At 42.1% G+C, this 25234-nt stretch overlaps 1 protein-coding gene across 6 annotated transcripts in view; it reads left to right on the forward strand.

Moving 5' to 3' along the window:
* The first annotated feature begins 796 nt into the window (after window positions 1-796).
* LOC119905420 (cyclin-dependent kinase 17-like) overlaps window positions 797-25234 on the forward strand; it is a 40217-nt gene continuing 15779 nt past the window's right edge. Inside the window, exons 1-6 of one of the 6 annotated variants that reach the window (XM_038722451.1) lie at window positions 797-907; window positions 1650-1751; window positions 7283-7443; window positions 10507-10671; window positions 21721-21854; window positions 24798-24923. In XM_038722451.1, coding sequence (XP_038578379.1) covers window positions 7314-7443; window positions 10507-10671; window positions 21721-21854; window positions 24798-24923 — 555 coding nt within the window. In that variant the 5' untranslated portion in view covers window positions 797-907; window positions 1650-1751; window positions 7283-7313. Of the gene's footprint in view, window positions 908-1403; window positions 1752-7282; window positions 7477-10506; window positions 10672-17187; window positions 18187-21720; window positions 21855-24797; window positions 24924-25234 lie in introns of those variants that run through there. The other 5 variants (XM_038722452.1, XM_038722454.1, XM_038722455.1 and 2 more) reach the window with 5 other exon arrangements.

The following is a 25234-nucleotide window of genomic DNA, read 5'->3' on the forward strand; positions in this document are numbered from 1 at the left end:
ATCAATTCATTTAATACAGTACTCCAATGATTTAGCGCTTCCCTAAAGTTGGGGGAATTACAAGAGACAGAGCAGGAGAAGCGGGGATATCTTGATTTTAATGGGTCAAGCTCCAAAAACACTGGATTCTAAAATCTCTAAAATGCAACTCGATAGTGTCTTTCATTAGACTGCCCCTGCCTCCTAAATGTCCTCTCCTTTCCAACCCTACACTGCCAGTTTGTAACACAAGCCCTCAATTAAAAATGTTAAGCCTGGAGGCTGGAGCCCAAACTGAGATAATCCACATGATGACATCTTCAGAGTAGTTTTTTCCAGACATTGGAAAGCTCCCTTTAAAGCCACAGAAGATGTTGTTTTACAGGCCGAGTAGACCTAGTGTCCGTAAATTAAATACTTTTGATCTCAAAACAATCCGAATTCTTAAAGAGTATCACGACTTATTTGAGAACATGGTCTAACCTAGCGTTTAACAGAATCTACCATTCTCAACCAAATTGAACATCTGTTGGCTGTTATATTTCACAGCAACGCCTATTTCATTATTGGAGGCTAGGTGTCTTGCCTTTATTGGCTCTTTCTACGGGGGGGTATAGATGGACCTGTCCCTGCAGGATTTGCTCCAGTAAAGACATTTGGCCTCTGAATGAAAACACGCTGCTGTTGTTTGAGTTAACCACACGGTGGCGATGAAGACCAGCAGGCTGACTCATCTACACTGCGTTTGCTGTGTCATCTGTGATTTTCGACGTAACAGTTTGGGATCCAGGTAATCTCCGGAAACGAAAAAAAGGGAATGAGTAGCCCAGTAGTTGAGTTTTATTCACTTTTATTTTATTCCAGAACATAGATTAGGCCTAAAGCACGTCAAACATCTTGGCATCGGGTCTCCACAGTAGTCATCCAGGTAGTAGCCATTTTATATGAAAAGGAGCATGTGCATCTACGTGGACTGTTTAGCACTGTAATTATACTTTAACCAGTAAGTAAGTTAGGTATTTGTCTCGTGTGTGCATCAGTATGTTTAAACCTCACAACTTTGAAAATTGTATGCTATTTCAGCAGGGCAAGCGAAACTTTCCGAAATTATCCTTGCACTATATTCTCACTAGTGTTGATGCCATCTAGTCTGCGCCGTGGTGGATCATAGCCTACTGTTGAATTTCCATAATTTTCAGTCCATGTATTATTCACAAGGAAACTCTGGGCCTATGGGAATGGGGCTTGCATGATGAAGGCTAATTTCCCCGGCGGCACTGCCCCCTAATCTATCGGACCCCCCCTACATAGAGAGAAAGAGAAGAGAGGGTTGGGGGTGGAGGTTAGAGAGTCTGATCCACACACACACACACACACACAAACACATTCACTGTCTCTCTCTCTCTCACACACACACACATGCACTCACACACCCCTTGTGGTGTTTTCCGGGATCACGCCACTGCTTCCACTTGGGATCCACGCAGCAGCGATATGGCTGATCATCACCGGACGGGACGGTGCTGTTCATAAGCGAAAGTCAGGGCAAATAATGCATTACTACAGGTCCACAATGCACTCACTCAGGCAACGGGACACTGCGACACCCCGTGTAACACAGGTGTAAGATTACCCGACGGGTTCACGGCAATCCGCTTGTGTTTTTACAGCAAAGTAGTTGGAAGAACTTGTCGCAGTGGATTCACCCCCAGCGTGCCGCCTGGATTACCATACACAAGTGGAACAATAGTCTGCAGCAGAAGCACTAGCAGGTCAGTGGCAGCAGTATTTTGGTTTGTTTATGTTCGGTTCCACGTTTCTTTTTTTCTCGGTCGTGTATTGACGATGCACACCGGGAGGACAAGCAACGATAACCACGGTTGTCCTCTCACTTGACATTGCAGGTGGAGTTAATTTTCCGGGTTTTAGGTGATTTTGACTGGGTTATAACATTGTGTAAACGTGCGCCTGTGTGGAACTAATGTGGATACAGGTACTCTTCAAATATCGCTGTAAAAATCCAAATCGCAGCAGGAAAATTAAAGTAACACCATAGCAGATAAAAAGTGATACCATAGTCCGAGTCAGATTTAAGTCCCTTGAGCAATTTATTATACACATTACAATGGTTTCAGGGTCCTAACCCATGTAAATCCATAATCGTAACATAGGGACACACTCAGAGGTGATCACTGTCCTATTTCCGTGGAGTTTCTGAGCCAGCATGGTGGATGTGTAACTTTCCTTTGCCCTGCCTGACTCTCCTCCTCCCGGATACTTGCGTCAGGAAAACAGGGGGCGAGAGGAACTGACCGAAAACGCAAAAGGCCTGGGAAGGTAGAGGGATCAGTGCCAGCCAGGCCCGAAACGAACCGCCGAGTAATTTGCTTTGAGACACGTGATCATTTATCGCACGGCTGAAATTGCTGCCCACTCAATGTGATCTCTGCCCGCTGCCAGGTCTGGTCCCACGGGATAATGTCAGGACCATCGCTCGTCCGCAGATCCCGCAGCAACCTCGTGGATGTTCGCTGATAGCCTACCTACTAACGCCAACACAGGTTGAACAAGTATCGCCCGAACACGTATTTCTCAGCAGCATCTAGCCTATTATTATGAACGCGAAATGATTTGTCCATCTCAGTGTGGGATGTCCAGATTGAAAGTCACGCACACCCCCGCCAACGCCGTTGCGTTGCAACCTCACTGATAATCCGGGTTCCATAATAACCCCGTTTTATTACTGTATCTTATTTTAGGCCCATAACTGTCTAATTACCATAATGACACTTCGACTACAGTTTTGATAATGGCCTCGTTATATATTAGACAGACATTAAAAACATCACACAGAATTTCACGACTTTTGTAGACTCTTTATATTTTTTGGTTTTGCCCAGTGGCTCTCAATGCCTGGTCTTATTTTCTCACAGTTGAATGTCCTGAAAAAACAATTACTATGAAGTTGCACAGGATACACCTGTACTATGTACGCCACTATGTGGGGGAAATGGTCTTACTGACATTAATATTCTCTTTTACACTACTGTCCTGGCCAGCAATAATAATAATAATGTTTTGAGTAATGATGTTTTGGCTGGCCAGTTATTCAATGTTATCTTGTACCAACCTTCAGTGGAAACACATCATTATGATACTATTGTTCTACAAAATTCTGTCTTCCAAATGAACAATTCAACGATTATTGCACATGTATGCATTTACATGTGTGAAATGTGTTGATGTAATTATTAACAGTGGAACAGGGGTTATTACACTGACTGCAATTTGATGATTTTATATAGCCTATCCATGAAGATTCTCAGTCGTCCAGGTCATAGTTATCCATTGTGAGGTGAAAGGTACTTTGAAGGTACTCGAAGATGTTTTGCCTCTCATCCAAGAAGCTTACGCCTTTGAGTATTGCCCATGATTTCCACCCACCGTGGATGATTTTTAGTATGTATGTTTGCATACATGATATCGATATTGGAAAAAGTTATTGGAATCTTTGTGTGACACCCTTTGAGCGAGATATCCCCAAAATCACAGAGCCAGACACTCTATTTTCCTTCCTCCTCTCGAGGCTGAAAAATGGCACTTCAGATCTTTGGCCTTGTCTTTTTGCAGTCTTGTGCTACTCTTATTCATTCATTTTCTTTCCATAATTCCTTCTCCTCATCTAACTCCGGAGATGTGGGTGAAGCGTCAGAAGAGATGCGTGTGTTGGATTCTGTAGCTGGGCAGATTTATGCATTACTCATGCCTCCTCAGGCCGCTATGCCAAGCCATGTTCGGAGCGCCGATGAGTGCCCGTTCCACTCTGCCTCATTGTATGTGAGTGCATGCATGCGTGTGACTCATGTGCCACTGAATTACAGAAGAATGCGTGTTTGTTTGTTATTTGAAAAGCTAAGATCGAGAGGTACAGGAGGTAAGACAATATCTGGCTGAAACAAAATCTTGGATGGCTCTTTGCCTTATAAGCTGTTGAAATCCTACCTTCTGTTCTAATTTAAAAAAATCTGTGTGTTTGTACATGTATGTGCGTGACAAACCTGCAGCTACCTAGTGTTTGTGTATACTGCACCTCAGGTCCTTGGGTCCATTCATTCTTTTGCCTCCTAAAGAGGCATAATTGGCAGAGGAATCCCAGAGCAAGGCTGGCAAGGATTGCATGCGGCAGCACTGTGAGGCATCCCGAGCTCTAGAGGGCTGGAAGTTTTAATAGCTGACATGAGCATGTGAGTGTGTGCGCACGCGTGTGTGTGTGTGTGTATGGGCATGAGTACAGAAAAAGGAGACATAGAGATGTGAATTGTGAATTCTCACTTTTTCGCCTCTCTCTGTCTCCGTTCTTCTTATTTGTACCTCAGAGACAGAAACTGCGGTTCCAGGACGGGCCTGTAACCTAGCAACCAAAATGGTGTGTGTCTTGAATAAATCAGACCATGTTCCTCCACTGTCCTTTCTCATGGCGTGTGTCAGTTCACCTCACCTCCAATGCTACCACATCCACGTAACCACCCACGCACGCATGTGGAAACACATGTGCACGTGCTGTTAACAGACACCCACAAATAACTTAGAGCAAAGTTGGAGAAGGTTTTATTTCTTACTCCTTTTGTATCGGTTACCCTGTTGACCTTTGCTCTTTTGTGTTTGCTCTGTTGCACAGCCAATGTTATACTCCTTGTGAGCTCTTCAACAGTGTTCTGCATCAATTTCAAACGCAACCAGATCAGCAGAAGTGCTTGCAGTGTCTTTGAAGGAGTGATATCATCTGGAGTGCGTCCCTCCGTTTAGTGGGAGTTATGCATCAGAGCTGTCCGTGGTTTGCTGGGTGTTTGGTGAGTTTGGCCTGCACATGCTGAAGCCTGGAGCCACATGGCTCGTCCCACTTGCTGTTGCGCCTCTGCCAAGCCCTTCACACTGCCACGTCCATCTGCATCAGACAAGACTCAACATCCAATGCACATTCATAACACTTCATTGTTCCAGAAACTTTTTTTTTTACAATACACTTATGCACAAGAAAATGTCTTACATTGTCCTTAATGGTAAAAGTATCTTCCTGAATGCAGACTAGCCCTTTTACTTACACAAAGCTAATATTGTAGCATTACAGCAATAATTTAAATATACAGAAATGTTAATATAGCATCAAAACAGGGAGACAAAGCCATTAATAACCACGTTCATGCAGTTGGCAGGCACAATTGTTTAGATTTGTGCATAAATATATACATTAACATATAAATGAGAAGATATAATCAATGCACAATGATGGTAAAAGTTGGTGGGTAGATTCAATATTTCATAAAAATAGTATTTAAAAGCAGATGGGAAACGTTTACAAACTAAGTAGAAAAAAGTTATTAGTTACATAAAATGAATGTTGTTAACTTATTTGTGTAGTTGTTTACAAGTCAGACTACACCTTATTTCAGTGTATTATAAATACAATTATATATAATATATGCCCCATGACCCTGCACGCAGGATAAGCGGTTGATGATGGATGGATGGATGGATATAATATATGTATATAATATACAGTGGTACCCTGAAGTGTTTCCCTCTATAAGCCTCTTGGTTATGAGATCCCCACTGCATTAGCTAAGATGACGACTGTGAAATTAGTCATTATTGTGCATCGCACATACAGATATGCCTGGGTGTGAGCATGGAAGTGTGTGTCGATGATAACACCCGAATGTGTTTATCTGGGTAATAAGCAGTGATTTATATAATCGGCTGTTCCAACATAATGCGAGTCATTTATTCTTGAAGATTCGTGGATGACGGCTGCAAGGTTGCGTTAGGAGAACCCGAACTCCTCGTCTGAGCAGGCTGGTGAAGTCTGGGAAAACATGCAAATGAGGGGGGGAGGGAGATTCGTTCCATACTGATAATCCGTGGGTGACGAATGTTATGAAATGAATGTGAGTTGCTCCTCTTTCGCTCCTTTGTTCCCTTTCGAAACTTTTTTTCTTGGTCTTGAAAAAAACGCCTCTGGATGAGGTGCGAACCACATCCAACTGGGCTTGTGTAAATTGGCAATGAGGCAATGTTGTTAGCAGAGGATACTCGCCTAAGTGCATCTTTTGGTGAAAAAAAAGCCAGTTGTCCTGAGTGAGGATCACTGAGTTTGAATTCCCTCAGAGCAGTGGCTGTCTCTAATAGGCCTGAAAGCCTGAAAGGATGAATGGCTTTTGTTGAAGCCTCCAAGGTTGGACACAAAGAGAAAGGCAGTGTCTGCCGTGTATGTGTGTGTGTTTGTGTGCATGTCAGCTCCAGCTCTCGAGCTCTTCTGGGTTAGAAGTAGCAAAAAGCGGAAGGGGGACAGAAATAATCTGCTATAGCTGCCTCTACCTCCAGGCCAGTAAAGCAGAGTGTAGAGGAACACGGCGTGCAAAGTGACTTCAGCACACAGAAATACACACATGCAAAGACACATTTACTGTACATACACATATAAACTAGATTCTAAATGCCTGCTGAGGGGCACTCAAAACAATATAGGATTTTGAAAGCTCACTGATGTTAAGAGGTATACACACGCAAATTCACAATACACATAGGCGGCTCACCGGTGAATATGGAGAGCACTTTGCTGGAAACACAATATGTGCGCACCCCTTTATTTCAAGGATGTGATGCTTCTCTCTCCTGTAACCACATGAAGTTTATACAGTGTTTGAAACCAGCTTTCCATTAGAGTTGTCTGGTTGTTGTCACATGGACTCTAGCTTAGGTTGGACTACTAGAGAATCACCCATAGATGGTGTGTATATGTGTCTGAATATGAAGAACTTTATTTTGGTGTCATATGATACTTTTGTCTGCCATTTTTGCATTGGAATACTGTAGATGACAGACATGTATGTCAATCACAACTCATTGGGGAGAGCTGCTCTTGTCGGAAACCTCTAGGGAGCTGCATAGTCAGCCATTTACACGTTTTTGGTTTTTTTGGGTCCATTTTTTGTTTGTTCCTCTCTTTCTTTCTCTCTCTCTTTCTGTCTATCTCTCTGGGTCTGCTCTCTCACTTTGTGTTTTCATTCTGCAATGTTTGCACTTGGGATACATAACAATGAGACCGCACGCTGTGCGAGCAAACACAATCATCGGGAGCCCAAAGAACTGTAGAAAATGCGCAGAGGCTGCACTGCAGTCGTTTTACTGTACAAAGAAGATTAACAGGGCAGTGTGGATCTAGCTGTTGGTGGTTATAATGAGAACAAAGGCCATGATTATGATGACGGGGATGATAATGTTGGTGGTCGTCTCTCTCCCTCAGGCCTGTGGGCCCCGGTGGTGCGGCTGAGAAGATGGACAGGATGAAGATAATCAAGCGGAGGCTGTCTATGTCTCTACGCAGCGCTCGGCCCGTCGATGACTCCCTGTCCGAACTGGCAGAACAGATGGCCTTGGACGAGCCATCTGCAGCCAGGGACAATGGTGAGATACATCAACAAGAGCACTCACACACAGGTATACACAAGCACCTTAGCAGATGTTATGACACAGGCTTACAATATGCATTTGGGGACCTATTTCAAACTTTGCAGCTCAAACACAAACTTAAAAAATATTTCTTGTGTGTAATACTTCTAACATCTTATACTGTGTATCTATATACTGCATGTAAATACAGTATCTCAGTGCATAACAGCAGAAATAGAAGGTGAAGGTAGGGCTGGACCATATGGACAAAAATGTTATCACGATAAAAAGTTTCATATCTTTCAATATCGATAATTATCACGATAATCAAATTGTTATTTCTTTCGAGTTTAAAGGCTGATTTTTACTCCTGAGTGAAAGTTGAAGAAACCTGACGGTTTAAACTCTTCTTTATGGTCAACACTTGATTACAAACGGTGAATCACTTCACAAATCTGAGGTTGAACATTCAAAACAATTATGATAAAATCTTTGTCAACAAATATGCGAGTAAAATTAAGTCAAAGCTTTTTCCAGTCCTTTTCTCAACAAAATAAACATCTTAATAAAAAAATTAAGTCCTAATTTGTTCATGAATCAAGTGAATGAAATTATTATTGAATATTCATTGAACATTTGTTCTATTTATAATTATTGTTTTATTGTCCAGCCTTAGGTGAAAGTTTTTAAAAAAGGTAGCGAGGCAGCGTGTGTCGTCATTATAATGAAGAGTAATCAGAGTCACCTCCATATCCCTCTATGGAGTCACACAGTGATTAGTTTAACTCCAACATCTGTTATGGCTAGAGTCTTACGACACAGGAGCAGGTGAACCACGCCATTAAAGAGCAGTTTCTCATGTGTGCTCCCACAGTTGAAGACCTTACGTCTTCATTTGGAGCCTTTTCAGCACATGAAGAAGCATTAACCAATGTAGTGGTTTGCAAATGATGGTGTAGGCGGAGAGAGTCAAAATAGAGGTCATAACTGATCATTTAAGGAGCTGCATGAAGGTTATGCAAAATGATGGCAGCAGATATTGCACTGTCCTTCACTCTTCTATGTCTTGCATTTATACTGAACTACTCATGAAATAATGTATTTGTTAATGCAAGTATCTCATGAGCAGTATGTGTATCAAACATGTTTACTACTACCCATTAAGGCATACAGACATGCAAACACAAAGCTGACACACACATACACATACACATGCACATACACACGCACACAGTTTCACCTTAGCCATCTTAACCTTCATCATCTACACCCCATCATCAGCTTTGTCACCATCACTTCGCTGTTCACTCTACTTCACTAGTTAGTCATCAGGACTGAAAGGAGTAGTATGCTGGAAACTACACAGGTCTGTGTGTCCACAAAGCTTCATTATGAATTCAGATACATTAATTTCGGTTCTTTACATGAGCTAAAGAGAAAGTCTTAACACGAAAACACAAAAAGCAACGTCATTCTCTGAAACTCTGGGTGCCATCTGCTGGGCATCTTCCAGGATTGCAGGTTCCTCTTTGGAAAAATCTGACGTGTGTGTGTGTGTGTGTGTGTGTGTGTTTGTTTGCATCCTATTCTGGCTCCAGACAGAAACCAGGTCAGAACAGAGTGAGGGAGGTTGCCTCTGTTTCAGCATGTGCTTTTGTCTCCGAGACAAAAGAAAGTGAAAAGACAAACAGAAAGTGAGAAAACATGAAAAGTCTTGGTGTACAAATATAGCTGTGCTGTGTTCTAGGCTAAAGATGTTGGCTGGCTTTGCAGATTGGATACAAAGAGGGATAATGTTTGTGTTAGTTGTTGTTGTTATTCCTATTCTCATGGGCTGCAACATCCATACCTCATTTCACTCCCTGCCATCTCTACCCTCGTCCTCCTGTTTTCTCACCCCTCTCTTTAGTCTATAATAGCTTGAGCTATGTCAGTTTATTTCCAAAGAGGAAGAGAGAGGGAGCTGGATGGAGGAAGTGATGAGGATAAGAAAGGACCATTAAATTTTAACCACTGCTCTACATCTTGTACTTTACTGTCTCTTGTTGCCCTTTTCCCTTACTTTATCACCCTCCCGACCCTCACATCTCTACACATCTTAGTCAGACTGTGGTTTAAAAAAAAAAAAAACACTGCTCACATTTTTCAAAGCGCTAATTAGAAGAAAAGTCAACTCTGGCGCTGACCTCAGATCTGTTCTTCCACTGTGTTCCTGGAGGGTGAGACTGTAGAGGAAATCATGTGAGGATTTTAGAGGAACATTAAACCCTAATGCTTGGGGATCACGGTGGACTTTACAGTGCAATGTGGAGGAAATTGGGGATTACTTGAAAGCTAGGAGATGTGACATGTGCAAAATGGATTCCTTAATACTAATGAATGTCAAAGAAAGGTGGTGATACATGCATGCTGACAGGGTGTCACCATTGTTGATGGGTTGGGTTAAGGTGTTTTGTTTTGAAAAGGTCAAAAAGGAACATTTGTTTATCCAGCAGCTTAAATGACCTATAGACTTTCATTTTCGTCTAACAGTTAGCTAAATATCTATTGCAGCTCTTCCATAAGTGATTTGGTTACTCCCTTACCTCTGTGGCCTGTTTCCTTTATCAGTCTATGACTCAACATATTTTCCACTTTGCATGCCTCATGTCTCATCCACTTTATAAGGCTAATACTATTACTGTGTGCCACAACTGTTTCCTCTTCTAACATGAGAACAGCAGCTGCATTCCCACTTTTATCTACATTCTCATTATCTACTACATATTGTAGTGCTCCTTCATGTGCTGCTGCCTCTCTATGTCTGGCCTCCATGTGACCTTGTGTCATCCTTTTTCCTCTTTCTCTTTTTCCTGCTCCCTCTTCAACTCTTCATACCTCTCTTTCTCCCTTATTTCCTTTATTCCTGTCTCCTGCCCTCCTCTTTCTGTTTTGTGTCAACCTGCTGTCCTACTGAGCTTTCTCTTCACTCTCTCGCCTTCTGTCGCACTCTCTGCTCCCTCTGTTCTCTCTCTCTTCCTCTCTCTCTCTTCCCCCTCTTCTCTCTCCCTGGCTGTTCCTCTTCATCGTGTGTCTCAGAGCCCATGGTGGTGTGTGCCGCACACCCTCCCGCCTCCCACAGTGCTCCCTCCTTCCTGCGACAATATGCTGGTCATCTGGGCCGAACCGCCCTGCGCAGAGAGCCGGGTGGGGGGCTGGAAAGAGACAGAGCCTACCTGAGCCTGCACAGAACTGGATCTCTGGGTACACACACACACACACACACACACACACACACACTTACACACACACACACACTTACACACACACTTACACAGTAATGCATGCACGCACCCATAAGCACAGAAAAACATACAGCTGGATGTGCTAAGTAAATCCATTCTTCTGCCTAATAAGTACTTTTACTTTTGATGCTTTTTTGGAAGTTTTTTTAAAAGTCTTTTTTGGTACTAATACTTCTGTACTTCTGCATAAAGGCAGAATGAGTAGGATTTGTCAGTTGTGGTTTGTAAACACAACATTCAAAGTTGGCCCCTCCTCCCTCAGACACCAGAAGCGCACGCCCAATGCTGGATATGACTGTGTTGCTGTATCAGTTCTTCAATGTTTGAAAAAAAAATACACTGCCAACATGTTATGTTAGCTATCATCAGCTTTATCAGCTCATTACAGACACTAACACTGAGTCTCTGATGATCAGCCAGCGGTAACCAGTGTGGCTTGTGTGCTAGACAGAAAGTGATTCCAAGCTGAAACTTGCACCACAGACCTAAATGATTATTTTCATTGGATGATCACTACTTATTTATGTACGCTGCTTCCACATACACTGCTGGCTACTATTTTTGGAACGTTATATGTGTTTTAATGGAATAGCCAAAACTTTAGCAAACTAAGCTAACCACCAGCAATATTTTATCACTGAGGTATTGCTACTTTTACTTGAGTAAAACAACTTCTTCCCCCACTGAAACTCGCCACACTGTTTCCTGTATCATTCCTATAGTCCAGGCTTTCCTTTATCATTTTCTGTGTGTCAGTAGAGTAAGAGTAGAGAGAACTCTTTATTATATTTGTATCCTTGCATGCTTTAAGAATAACCTAATATTCAGCTGTGCATTTGGGTAATTTTACGAGCATTTTACTAGAGCAATGTCAAGCCTTGGCAATACTGCCACATGTGGGTGGAAAACACGCTAATATCATGTACAATAGATTTCAAAGTTGCTCACCATAAATATGAGTGCGTAAGTGTGTGTTTTTGTGCGTGCATGCATGTATGTAGGTTTAAGACCGTATTTACTGACCCAACATTTACTACCAATCTGGATGGCTAAAACTCTAATGACCTTAATCCAGCACGCACACACACACACACACACACACACACACACACACAGAAATACAAATGCTCACAATCACCCACATGCTCACACACATTACTTTTTCATTCTGTCTGTCCGCATTATGTAATGGAACGTGTTGTCTGTGGCTATATGGATCCCAGTAATCTCATTTCCCACTGTGGCAGAACGGCTTACATCAGGAGCAGTGGGATGGAGTGAGGAAGGGGAAGTCAAGGATTGAGGCAGTCGGAAAGGGGCCGGAAGACTTTATTTGGAGATGGGTTTAGAATGAAATGGAGCTTAGAAAATAAGATTGATTACGAGGGACTGAGCGATAGAGAGGGAGAATTGAAAAGTATAGATGAAAGGAGGGAGTGAAAGGCAGAGTGGTAGGGGAGTGTTATTTCCACAATGGCTCTTTCAGGAGTCGTATTAGCTTTGTGCTGTGCATCCCCTGAGTCCTCGGCTGAGTGAACTGCAGATAGACCACACTGAGACTCCTTACGTCCATTGAACTTTGGCAGACAAGAAAACTAGTCTTGTATCAGGAGATTACAGTTCATTGCGATCTTGCAAGCTGGGAATATGATAAAAATGGATGGATGGTTAAGAAAAAGGGCCAGCGGTATAGATGATATGATACTTGAGTTTCGGTACAAACCTTACTTTGATAGTGTGAACATGTTTTTCATTTAACAAAAGAGTCTAAAGTTCACAAATGTTATCTTAACAAAAGAAGGTGCAAAAGAACTTTGTAAGTTAATTAGATTACAAATAAAACCAGACAATTGATGCCAGCGTTCAGCACTGGTTTTCAATACTCCCATCAAAACGGCTCCCTGACAAATCTCTGACACATCGGCGACGCCAGCCAGATATCTAGCATGCCAAATATCTGAAAGAGTCGGCCGACTTGACATCCACATCCAGCCAATGAGAGCAGGCAGCTGGCAGAGCAGGCAGCTACTTTTTCACCGCAGAAGTTTTTACTTTTTACTCACCTCTAGCTCTCTCTGTAGCACAGACGATCCCTGCTACCTGCGTGTGCTAATCCATTCTTTCACCCATATTCTTTGTCTTTATAATTGCTCTCTTTATAATAACAAACAACAGCTGCTTCAATGTAGGTTCGCGTCGTTTCACATTTCACATGTTTTTTCTTGACAAAACGTGATTTGGAGACCAGCGTCAGGTGACACATACGCTGTCAGCTTGTGATGTGTGTGACCCCCTGTCACCGATCAGTCATGTAATGTGAACGCCAAAATGACTTCAATCTGCCGACGCTAAAAGTCTTGTAGTCTGCACGAGCCTTGAGTAGTGGTATTGATCTTACACTCGGCAAGAAAGCGAACAAGGGTATTCTACAAAATGTAAAACTATTCTTTAAACAAATATTAGAACACGAGAGTGAATCAGAACTATGCGTGTGGCAAGGCCAAAATGTACCAAAGGACCAATGTACTGTTGGTCTGGCAGAGTGACTTCATACTGTGAAATCCAGAGCTGTGTCTGAGCTCAGAAAAGCCCTAAAAAGGACGTTGCCTGACTCAGAACCTAGAATAGATGCTATTCTATTATTAAAATCATGATAAGGTATAGTTTGAAATGTTGAGAGGTACTCTGTGTGTGCGTGTGTTTCCCACTGGTTGGTCTCGCTGAGTCACTGTGTGCCACTCAGCAGTCAGAGCACATCGCACCCTTTAATAGAGCGACATGATGATGCAATCTCTCTTTCCTGCTGCACTAAAGAGATTGCCCACCCTTTCTCTTGCTCTCCCTTTCTTTTCTAACTAGCTCTTTCTATCCACAGGAGTGCTCAGTTATGTGCACTTTTCCTCTGTGAACCCAGATGCGGTGTTATTATGTGTATGTTAGAGGAGTTCGGCCAGTGGCCAGAGCCAGAGAGCTTTTACAGGTTTGTGATTCATCTGTTGCTAACTGGGCCAACACCCACTCCTACCACACTGTACTTACAGTGAGGAAAGAGGAGCACTGCACTTTTCGGGGGGGGGGTTGCTTTTCACCACTACCTCATCTCTTTCTCCCTGTGAAGATCTGTAGTTACACTGTTGAGGATTAGTCGGCCCTCCTGTCTGTTTTACCGAGAAACAGGACTCGGCTAAAAGCTGCTATTTCTGATACTGTCTCAGATGTCTCCTCTTGTTCTTTTCTTCCCTCTGTCTCTTTCTCTTTACATCCATCAAATACTATATTTAACCTCCAGATAAAACTAGAATGGGGCAAAGATAAAAGACGGAAAACCTTTTCAGACCACCCTTATCTCTCCCTGTGTATTGTACACATGAGAGACCTTGTCTCTGCCAGGGTTTTAATGTAATGCATTAACACTGCAGTAATCGCCATAGCCTTCTCCCTCACTCTCTACACTCTCAGCCATCCATTTGCACACACTAACCCTCTTCGCTCACTCCCAGATTGGATTTAATAAGAACAATGGAGTGGACTCCTTTTATGTAGTTGGTCTTGTAGGCTTTTTGTGCGCATCATGGACGCTCGCTGTTACACCAGCCTATGCTTGAGGCGAAGATGATGTTGCTAAAGAATGCTGGTGATTTTCAGAGCTATATAGGAAAGGAAGTGGATGGGTGAGCCATTGGGGACCAGCACATAAGGAGCCAGTAGCTGACAGTAGGCACTCCGGTCCCAGTAATTGAATAATAAGATTCCTTAGATGCAGATAAAAGGTTTAGAGTTAATTACTGCAGTCAAAATTCTCCCTCCCTCCAGCCTTGCGAGTGTGTTCCTACACGTGTGTGTGTGTTCCTCAGGGATGTTATATGCATTTTGATTTTTGATTTTGTCTCACCAGTCTTGAGGCAGACTCTGGTATTAATGGTAATTTATGGTATATTTTAATTGGAAGCTCAAATGTAGCCAAACATATATGACAATAAAGATGGTTAAAGCAACGTGGCAAGAAAAAGTGACAGTGGGTGAGACCTTGAAGGGAGTTAAAAAGGTGGCTGCAGTGCAAGAGAGAGAGAGAGAGATCTTTGATGTGTACAGTTGCACTTGTGAATACAAAGAAACAGGGAGACAGTGATGGGTGGAGGGCTGAGTGGTGAGCTTTTGTCCTTGACTTTTAAGCTCAAGGGTGTAGCACTCTACATCAATATATGTCTATCAATGCACCGTAAATGGCATTACTCTTTACTTCAATCTAATTTAAAGTATAGAGTAATGGGCCCAAAGAAGACAATCGTAAGTGCAGTTAAGGTACAGTAGTTGAAATGAACACTGCACGCTTCCCAAATATTTGTTTTTAATACACCTTCAACACCTAGATAGTACAAAAATGTTTTCAAGATGTGTTAAGTAGACAGTATGCCAACGATCCCACATATTTGCTTATCTAAGCCAATTATACCATTAAGTTTTTTTATATTATCTTGTAATTAAGTACATCGTTATTGACATGTAGGGCGTGAGAGCTTTTCTGACTTAGTGTGTTTTGTTAGTGATAGCCTAAAAGACACCCTGGTTATTGACACAAAGGGAGAGGTTAGGCTTTATCTCACAGCTGCCGAGCACATTTGAGGAACCATTTTTCAAAGTGGTGATCCGATTTGATGCTTTATCTTGCTGACATTTTGTATGCAGTTGCCATTCAACACATTCATGTTCTATAAACACTTTTTTAAGTTAGTTTCTGTGGTGTTATGGTCCATGGAAACAGAGAGGGAAGAAGAGTGAAATATGCATGCGTACACATGAAATGGCGGTGATATTGAAGAACTGAACAGCCAACACACTGGTATTGGTAACATATTTCTCAAAAACACACTACACCTGGATTGTCCTTTAAAAAAATGATACTTCCATCTGACAGTTTTTCTCAAAAAAAACCCACACTGGATTATTTTCTGAATAAAACTGTACTTTAAAGGTTCAGTGAAATGTGCATTTGAATTTCCTGGATACTGTTATTTCCAGTGCTGGAAAAGGTATTCAGATCATTCCCTGAAGCAAAACTGGCAATTTTACCATACTGTAAAAAACTCTCCATTACTCCAAATAAAAGTTCCACATAAAAAATTCATGTAAAGTACTCATTATACAGTCACTTTTGTATGATTATAATATTGGATCATTAGACTATTATCATATACTTTGTTTGATCATATGTTTTGTATGTAAAATACAAATCTGAAATGTAACCACTAGCTATCTCTGTTAAATAATGTAGTGAATAAAAAGTACAAAAAACTTGCCTAGAGTAGACATATAAAATAGCATTAAAACACAAACAAGTAAAGTACAGGCACTTCAAAACTGTATGGGACTAGGGTAAATGTACCTACTGCACTTACGTTACTTTCCACCAAATGTTATTTCCTAGATAGCACTAGAGCTTCAGTGGTGGCTGCACTAATAGATGTGACAAGCATAAGAAATCTAAATTATCCCGCCTATCTGTCCGTCCAATTAAATTTTCTCCACAATTTTACATGCCCATTGCTTTACACATAAACTTGATCCCTCAGTGTCGTGTTGCAACAGGATGTAGATCCCATTGATGAGGTAATGGGACCTTGAAGGATGCTGGTTACACTACACAACACTGTATAAAAACAAGCCCTTGATTCTTTTGGTGTTGCCCCGCTTAGTCAATAATGCACATTTAATTTGGAATAGCAGTTTGGGATCTGTACAAAGAAAACACAGGTGTTTCCAAGTGCAGCAAAACATTTTTCAGGATTAACACTTGTACTTCCTGCTGAATAGTTCCTTGTTTGGGGGATAACTTTGTTCGTATTGTGTATGCTCAGCAGATGTGTCACATAGAGCAATGTATCTGTGTGTTTCTCACAGGGATGTACAGTAACTGTGTGTGCAGTGGTATAGGGATATTGCGTTTTTATGTGTGCATGGGTTGAGCCTTAATAATGGCCTGTGCTTCAGCTCCATGGGGAAGGATGGGGGGGGAAAGAAAGAGGAAGGTGGAGAGAATGTAGAAGGGGGGGAAGATGGGATGCCAGGATGCCAGAGGCGTCACTCAAAAGCCTCAGGGTTTCAATTTCTACGCTAGGGAGTGATAAGGACGAGGAGGCAGAGGGTGGAGAGGAGGGAAGGAGCAAGAGAGAGGGAAGGCGAACGAGATGGAGCGATGGAGACTGAGTGCAAGAATGAGCCTGATCAGGCGGAAAATGTTGTCATTGGCTCCTAAATAGAAAGAGATTGTACTGTATGTTCAACACCATCTCTGTACCCAGACAGAGATAGGCAGAGCGAGGGAGGGAGGGAGAGATAGAGGCAGATTGGTATCACATGAGAGGGAGGAGAGTAATAGCAAGGTGAAGGGAGGGAGCAAGAGGACTAACAATGCTGAAAGCCCTTATAGGGGCGCTAGAGGCAAGTAGGGAGCGATCGAGAGAGGGAGTGGAACGAAGGAGAGCAGCTCAACAGCCTGGATAGAGTGGTGTGCTTAATAACAGTGGAAGACCAGGAAGGACAAAGGGAGGAGAGCTGAGAGAAGGAGAAAAACATCAGGGACTGGGAATGAAAAAGTAACAAGAGAAAAGGAAAGGGCTGGGAGCCAAAGAGGTCAGATAGTTGAAGACCAGACAGACGAAAGTGTTTTTTTAACTAGGAGGATCTGTAAGTTTGGGTCTCTGCACCTGTGTGTGTGTGTGTGTGAGTGTGTGTGTGCGCTTCATGTAGATTGAGACATCACACTTGTTATTCCGAGATGACAGGGTGTAACAGTTTCCAGATTGTGTGTGTGTTGGACTGTCTCTGCAGCGTTTTGCCTACCTGCACGGCGTTTGACCTTCCTTAGTCAGCAAGCACAGTGTGACTGCAGAGAGAAAAAGGAGAGGTGGAGAGAGGGAGTGTCTATGGGAAAAGAGAGAGAGAGCGCGTTAAAGTGGAGTAGTAGCCGAGGGAGTTGTTGCATTGTGATTAGTGTGCCTGTGCAGTCTGCACTGTCCTTACCATGTAAGACCTGTTCTTTACTGCAAGGGGTTCTTCTTGAGATACAGCCTTGAAGATTGGATTTTTCTCACAGAAAGCTTTGACCCTCAATCAGCTGTCTTGAATCCTGGGTCCCACCCAGACTTGTTGACTGGACACACACCAAGACTGGACTGAAGTGGTTTCAACTCCTCGACAGGGCCCGATTATTTTTTTTCTGTCTCATTTTGAAATGTATTTTTAAATTTTTAACCGCACGTTTTACTGTAGTGCTTTGAATCCTCTGAAACAATGGACATGTCAGGCAACCCCCAAGGGTGCTCTGCTCGGCCTCCCAGCGTGGGAGACTCAAGGACTGGTGAGAATAGAATAGGAGAGGGGATGAGAATGGGGGAGCGAGACACCCCACTGAGGCTGTCACCTTTCCGTATGCTTCGAGTGCTGGACTCATGCCGTCCTCCAGGAAACCGTATTGGTAAGTCTCAGCACTCTGACCTCCATTATCAAGTTCATCTACATCCTGATCCTGCCTTTAATCCGATCCGGTTTGAGTTCCAAAACTATACTGATGACAGATGACAGCAGTTTTAATAACAGTTATTAGCAGTTTTTTGTAACTAAAATGTTGTTCAGTAGATGATACTATAAGTAACTCTACATCTTTATTCCATATCAACGCCTAGAATAGCTGTATTACCATTGCAATAACACATGTAACATGTTTATATGTACTGATTTCACTCTGTTGGACATTAAAAATAAAGATCAAACGTGTGTCCTAAGGTTTTATTAGATACAATAAGATGGATTTATGTCAAGTAGCTTCCTACATTTTAAATGTATCAGTTTCAGAAAATTATTTCCTATATGTGAAGATTAGAGAGCAGTGGGTTGGCCCAGGGCAGTGTGAGTGGGTATCTTCAGGGATCCTATGGACTCCTTAGAGAAGTGAAGTAAGCCCTTGAAGTTCTTTTGAATATTTTATTCATTTGCTTGTCAGCACAATGACTGCAGCATCTCTGTTCCCCCTGCTTATGTCAAATTCAACCAATCCTGCTGTCCTTTGCTTAAGAACCTTTTTGACAACATCTGGCCTAAGAGCAAAAAGAAGATATAAAATTATTCAGTTCAACCCCAGGAATAATCGTGGGTAATGCATTGGAGGTGGACAGTGACTATTAATTTTACCAGCGCAACCTTGAGAAACTCACTGAACTTGATGTCTGGCCCTGCTGAGGGAGTGCTTATAACAAAAAATTCCCAAGATTTCCATTACTCTTTGAAGGGCTCTTGAAGCAAATCTTAAATTTACTTTACCTCTTTTAACATCCTTTCCACTGGCTTTCCAATCATTTTCTGAGGCACTGCCAATATGTACCGGAGATGGATTTCCAGCTAAGTGGAGTACATGCAGAGTTGGGCGAGGTAAGGGTAGTCCTAAAGCAACCACTCATCCTGCCAAACGTGCTAGCAGGGAGTCAGCAATCCTAAGTAGGACAGCCTGGCTCCACACGGGCAGGCAGTGGTAGCTCATGACATTTGTTGTCTGTTCTTAGTCTGCTATGGAAATAGAGCAGAAAGAACCTGCAGGAGACTGGAAATAAATGCCCTGTGTAATAAGGAAGTACGCGTGGGTGGACTTGCGTGTTCTTTTTGAGGAGAGAAAGTGTGTTGGGGAATCTTGTGTATGAGAGACAAATGCACATACTGCATGTTTTTAACAGGACCGTATCGTGTCACATTGTTTCAGGGTGTAGGTAATGGAATTTCCCTTCCAGGTCAGTCATCTTGAGCCACCCGCATCTGCTTGACTGTTTACACAAACAGACAAGATCAGGACCTCTACGAAAGTGAGAAAGACCTGTGACATAATAGCAGTACTGGATTCTTACTCGTGAGTGTGCGGACATGTGTGTGCGTCTGTCAGTATGTAGATATCCTGGATCAATTTCCCCTCACTCTGGTGTCACTTACCTTGAGTTTAATGTTTCCCCATCAGGGTTGTGAAGGTTGATTCCTGATATGACTACTGACTGCTCAGTTTTCTTAGCAAGCTATTCTCTATGCATACTCTGTTTTCTTGTGTCTGGCTTTGAGGCCACAGGCAGTGCATCAGACTTGGAGATTGAAATGACTACGAAGAGGTTTACTAAGCATTTACACAGATGGATTGTGTTTAGGTTGGGTTTCACTAATGACCATGTGCTTCTTTTGTCAACAGATAGTTAGACCAACGGACAGATGTAGGCTGAAATTAGCAGCTGTGATCGACACAGGTAGCTGACTGTGTCAGTAAGAACACAGCTGATGCAATTCATTTGTAAAGTTGGCTTCTGAAAGAAATACATTTGAAATCCGGTTAAGAGTGTATAAATAGTTTTTATTGATTTTTGGAATGTTTATGGAAGGTTTTTAGTTATGTAGGGAAGCTTCGTTTCATAGGTTTCACATTTTTGTGAAAGTACCGAGTCAGAGGGTGACATACTACATACATTTGTGACAAATATGTTCAGGCCCATGCGTATGGAGCCCCAAAATTTGTTTGTTCAAAACAAACAAATAAAAAAGATATCAAATAAATTAACCTATTAATAAATTAATATTAATAAAATTGTGTAAAATATATAAATGAACAATTTGTGAAATAATTGAAGGCATTATTCAAATATGCACTTCACTTTGATGCTAAGAAATAATCAAAGCTAACAACCCCTCCTAGCTTTTTAAGCTAGCTAGGTAGGTAGCACGTACAGCCCTTTTAAGCTAGAGAAGATGATGTTCGTTTTTACGTCACTGTACTGTCTTTTTTTCCTTTTTTTTTTTTACAGTAGCACCTAGACAGTTGATTTAGGATTACTTTGAAATTGTTGCTGCTCTAGCTAACAGGCGCTAACTGATTAAATTGAGCTTGCTAGCTTAAGAGGCAGGCTAGCTGAAAGATGAGAGGGCTGTGACACCGCTGTCATGAAAAGTTACGTTATGAGATAAATAAAATGATATTATGAAATAAAATGTGGCATGAAATAAAAAAAATATTTTTTATGACTTATGAAAGAACAAAGAAAAGGAGCATTTTGAAATAACAATGAAGTCATATAAAACGCTGAAAATAAGAACGAAACGAAAAATGGTTTGTTGTAATAATTTCTTTTTATTTATATGTCCATATTCCATTGTTTTCATTTTTTAGCCAGGAGGCAGAGTCCTTAGACCAGCTTCCCTTTCTCAAATCCTAACCTTGACTACATGTAAGAGACACACACACAAATGACCTAGAAAAAGCCTCAGGTGGTGTTGCCCTACTCCACAGCTGACAGACGGTGTACTTTAACAAATAGCTGTACCTATCCAGCTCTCAGACATCCTATCTCATGGTTGACATGTCACAATCACTCAAGGGACTTATTTTTCTTTCTGCTTCTTCTTCCTACCAACTGCCTATGGTGGCTGTTTAAAATGTGAACAGAGATGATGGTAAGGTAAAATTTTAACGTTGTTAGGAGTGATCTTTTATGTCTGTCAGTTCCTCTGGTGAACCAGTTTCTTTTACCAAATTCAAGACAGATATGTAAACACACACAAACCCAAAGAGAGACCCCTCCACCCTTCCCCCCACATACTCCACCATTTAAGGAGGCAGTCTCGTCTTCTGGACTGTGATTCATTAATCAGATGGATTATGGGGGTGGGGCGGTGATGATATCGATCTCTGACCTCCTCATCTTACCAATGGCATTTTATCCACACTCTGCTGACACCCCTGCATGGCTGGTGGTACAATCCATCATCTGGGGACTGGGACTCTACTATGGCTTTCTCAGAGGGGTGAATGAAATCTAAGAAAGACGAAAGGTTGTGTCCTCTGACAGGTGCATGGCGAAAGTGATAGAGCAGGAGAGGGGAGTGAAAGAGGCATAGTGCCATAAAACAAAACAAAAAGGCAGTCCTAGTGGAATGAAAGTACATTGCAATTCCTGACAATAACTCTTTGTGTCTCTGTGTGTTGTAGGTATTGTCCATGAAAATGTGAAGATGGGTTCAGATGGGGAGAGCGACCAGGCATCTGGGACGTCTTCTGATGAGGTCCAGAGTCCAGTCAGGGTCCGTATGAGGAACAACCACCATCGGCGCATTTCTAATGAGGTACGAGAAGCCGGAGACTTGGTTCTGTCCGAAAACATTCACTGTAAAGATGATAAAGCAAGACTGATGTCTCAGCCGATTTTAGCTTATTGCAGCAGTACTGTTATATATGTAGAGTGGTAAGTATTGCAAGTAAGAAATTGCAGTACAGACATGCCAAAGAAGGTTTGAGGTAGTTTTCATAATAATACATAATTTGACCACCAGAGAGTAATAAGTTAATTTTTACAACGTATGTGAAAATGTCCTGTTTAGGATGTTCGTGGTCACAATAAAAAAAAAAAAATCTAAAGGATGTGTATCAAGATTGTTTGACCATTAAATGTTTTTATGTTTAAAAACAATTGGCTGATATATCATTTTAAACTCCAGTGGGCTGTATCAAATTTCGACACTACTCAGGCCATTCCTTTTTATCTGGCAGCTGTCGAAATTTACACATCTGTGCAATGCACGATGGTAGCTAGTCCTCAGTTAGTGACCATCGATTTTCCAATCCATCAATTTTCTAACTCTTTGGGATTATTTGAGTCCAATAATCAGGGTATATAGTACTTTGGTGGACTCCAGTATATAGTGATTTAGGACACAGGGCTGGGTTTAACATACAGTTAGTCTCCTGTCTGTGTGAGCTCACCTGTGATGTCTGTGGACAGGTAAAGTTGCTGTTTGTTGCTTTGTTTTGCCACATCCCTGAGGATGTGCTCATGTCTCAGCCAGAGTGCGCGTGCCTGTTTGAGGGAGTTGCAGAGTGATGAGTACAGCAGTATTACGGGAAGTGCCTCTGGACACACAGGCTGCTGCCTCTGACTGCTGTGAACAGTGGATGGGACTAATTTAGATAATTTTTTTACCACAGAGAGAGAGAACGAGAAGAAGGGGGGAAGCGAGGGAGGGGAAAATGCTAGGGTGAGAGAGTAATTAGGGAAGCTGGAATAATTATTGGTGTGACAAAGAAAGAGGAGATCTAGAGGAACAGGGCTCAGGAGATGATAAGAGAGAAGAGGGAGAAGGATAGATGGAGGACAAAATGACGGTGGGAGAGAACAGAAAAACAATGTTTCCTCTCAGCCATCCCCCACCGTCCCCCTGTCCCCCCCCCATCTGCCTTTCTCCCCTCAGGAATCTGTCCATTCCTCTCTCCTCTGCTCGTACTTTCCTCCTCCTCTTTTTTTCTTCCTCCTCCTCCTCTGAGCATGTGGATGGCACCCTACTACACTGCCAGCCTCTCTCTCTCTCTGAGTGTGTATGCATTCATGTGGCAGGTCAGGGACATGCATCGTGGAAAACACATGTGTGTTGAGTGTATAGAAAGACAGGTTTAAGGAGGACAATGAGGGAACTACTAGAGCTGTTCTGCATTGTGAGTATGGGGACACATGTTTGTGTTTTTGTGTGTGGGTCTTCATTCAGTAACTACCAGTGAAAGAGGGCATGAGTGCCATTTTGTCCACCTAGTATGAATAGATATGTTGTTTTGGTCATCAGAAGTCGCTGGCTTTATGCATGGCATGTAATATGATGTATATTAGTAGAAAAGTTTAAGAAAATGTGTCTTTTTTTAGAGGAATATGCAGCTTTAGCGTGTTGTTCTTACCTCCTATAGTGTTGCAGTGCTTGCTTTCCGTGTATTTCACTCTTTTATCATTCAGACATTCAGTGGATCTTACAAATGTGTAAATTACTCAGGTCAAAGTTGGTCATGTAGGTCATATTAGTGCATGTGTTTGTGGCTTACTTTTCTTTACATGTGCGTATGCCATCTGCACAGCATGGCTTGTCGTTTTCAGTGTGTGTGAGTGCATGTTTCAGGGTGTATATCAAAACTGCGCCATTGTCCTTAAGATGACGGCTTCTGTGTAATACCACATGTTGTTATGTTAGCCAATGAGCTTAGATAAAACCATTACAGGCGTAAAATCCCTCTGCCTTTCATCTTCAGGCATACATACACTTTCTGCCCTCCCACTAATGCTCACATGTAAACACCCATATCAGTTCACACACTTCCATTGATGGGACTTGGCCAGCCCGCCACCGCTGCCATGGAAACGACGTGTGATTGGCACCTTGCCAGTGAACGTGTCCTACATGGATAGCATATTGGAGCGATGCATTGTGGTAAAAGTAGCATCAGACACATTCAAGGAACTGCCAGGAAGTGAAAGTAATTCCCCCTGATGTGGAATATGTTGGTTAGAGGTAAACGATTGGTACCAGATGAGTTTGTAAGCTTTAGAATAACGTTGTGCCAACCTTACCACTCTGCCAACAACGTATTTTAAAATGTGCCTGAACCTTGCCAGGCTTCTGTCTGGAACTAGTCCCATCATGTAGAGGCCTTGGACTGTCCTTTCATTCAGTCGAACTACACATAAATTCCATTCACATTATCGTTCATCAGTCATTCACAACTGCAGATGGCACCTATAAATATGAAAAATGGGTATATTTGAGCTGTAGTCACTTGACAAACTCATTGCCAGGAGTGACAGATGGAGAAAACCAGATTTTAAGTAGCACAGAAGTAGGCCAAGTAACCATGGCTTGAGAAAGCGATTTGAGGCCAGATCATGGTGATCGATTAAATGAACAAACTGTCAAATGGCAAAGATGTAATATGATGTCACATAATCCACCGGTTAATTCTGAGTCTGTTTGAGATGGTGAAATCGAATTACAAATATAGAATACAGTTGATCATGTTAACTCTACTTTAAATGAGTAAATTCAACTCAGAAATGTTATATATATACTACTAGTATAGGAGTTGTTTCATGTATTTAATTTATTTTTATAATATTACACCACATGTTACAGGACATTTAAAAGATGCCAAATAACCAAATGACATATATAGTATATAATACACCACCTCGTATAATACAGTATGTGTGATTTACATTTTTAACCCTCCGGATTCCCCCTCTCTCTCTCTTTCAGGACATAAACAAACGCTTGTCTCTCCCTGCTGACATCAGGCTACCAGAGGGCTACTTGGAGAAGTTTGCCATGAACAGCCCGCCCTTTGACAAGCCCATGAGCCGCAGGCTACGACGCGCTTCATTGGTCAGTACTCATTGTGTCTGTGTGTATGTTTGCGTCGTGCATATGTGTGAAAAACAGCTGAAGCTAGTTCTGTGTGCTTTTGATGCTTTAAATTTCACTGGCCGTTGTGCGCCACTAAAATGGCTGACTGTGGCCATTATATCCTCACTTGTACTGGAAAAACACAAACATAGACTCGTTTTAAACACATGCTATCACAAGTTATCCTATAGAGCTTACAGAATGATGAAATCATTGTGTGTTATGTATCCAGGCCAAGAACATTATGGGTATGAATCTGGGGGTGGGAGAGAGAGGAGGGGTTTGCTGCT

The sequence above is a fragment of the Micropterus salmoides genome, unplaced genomic scaffold (genome assembly GCF_014851395.1).
Source record: "Micropterus salmoides isolate LMB-PRFRI ecotype aquatic unplaced genomic scaffold, ASM1485139v1 Ms_hic_scaffold_16, whole genome shotgun sequence".
Lineage (NCBI taxonomy): Eukaryota > Metazoa > Chordata > Actinopteri > Centrarchiformes > Centrarchidae > Micropterus > Micropterus salmoides.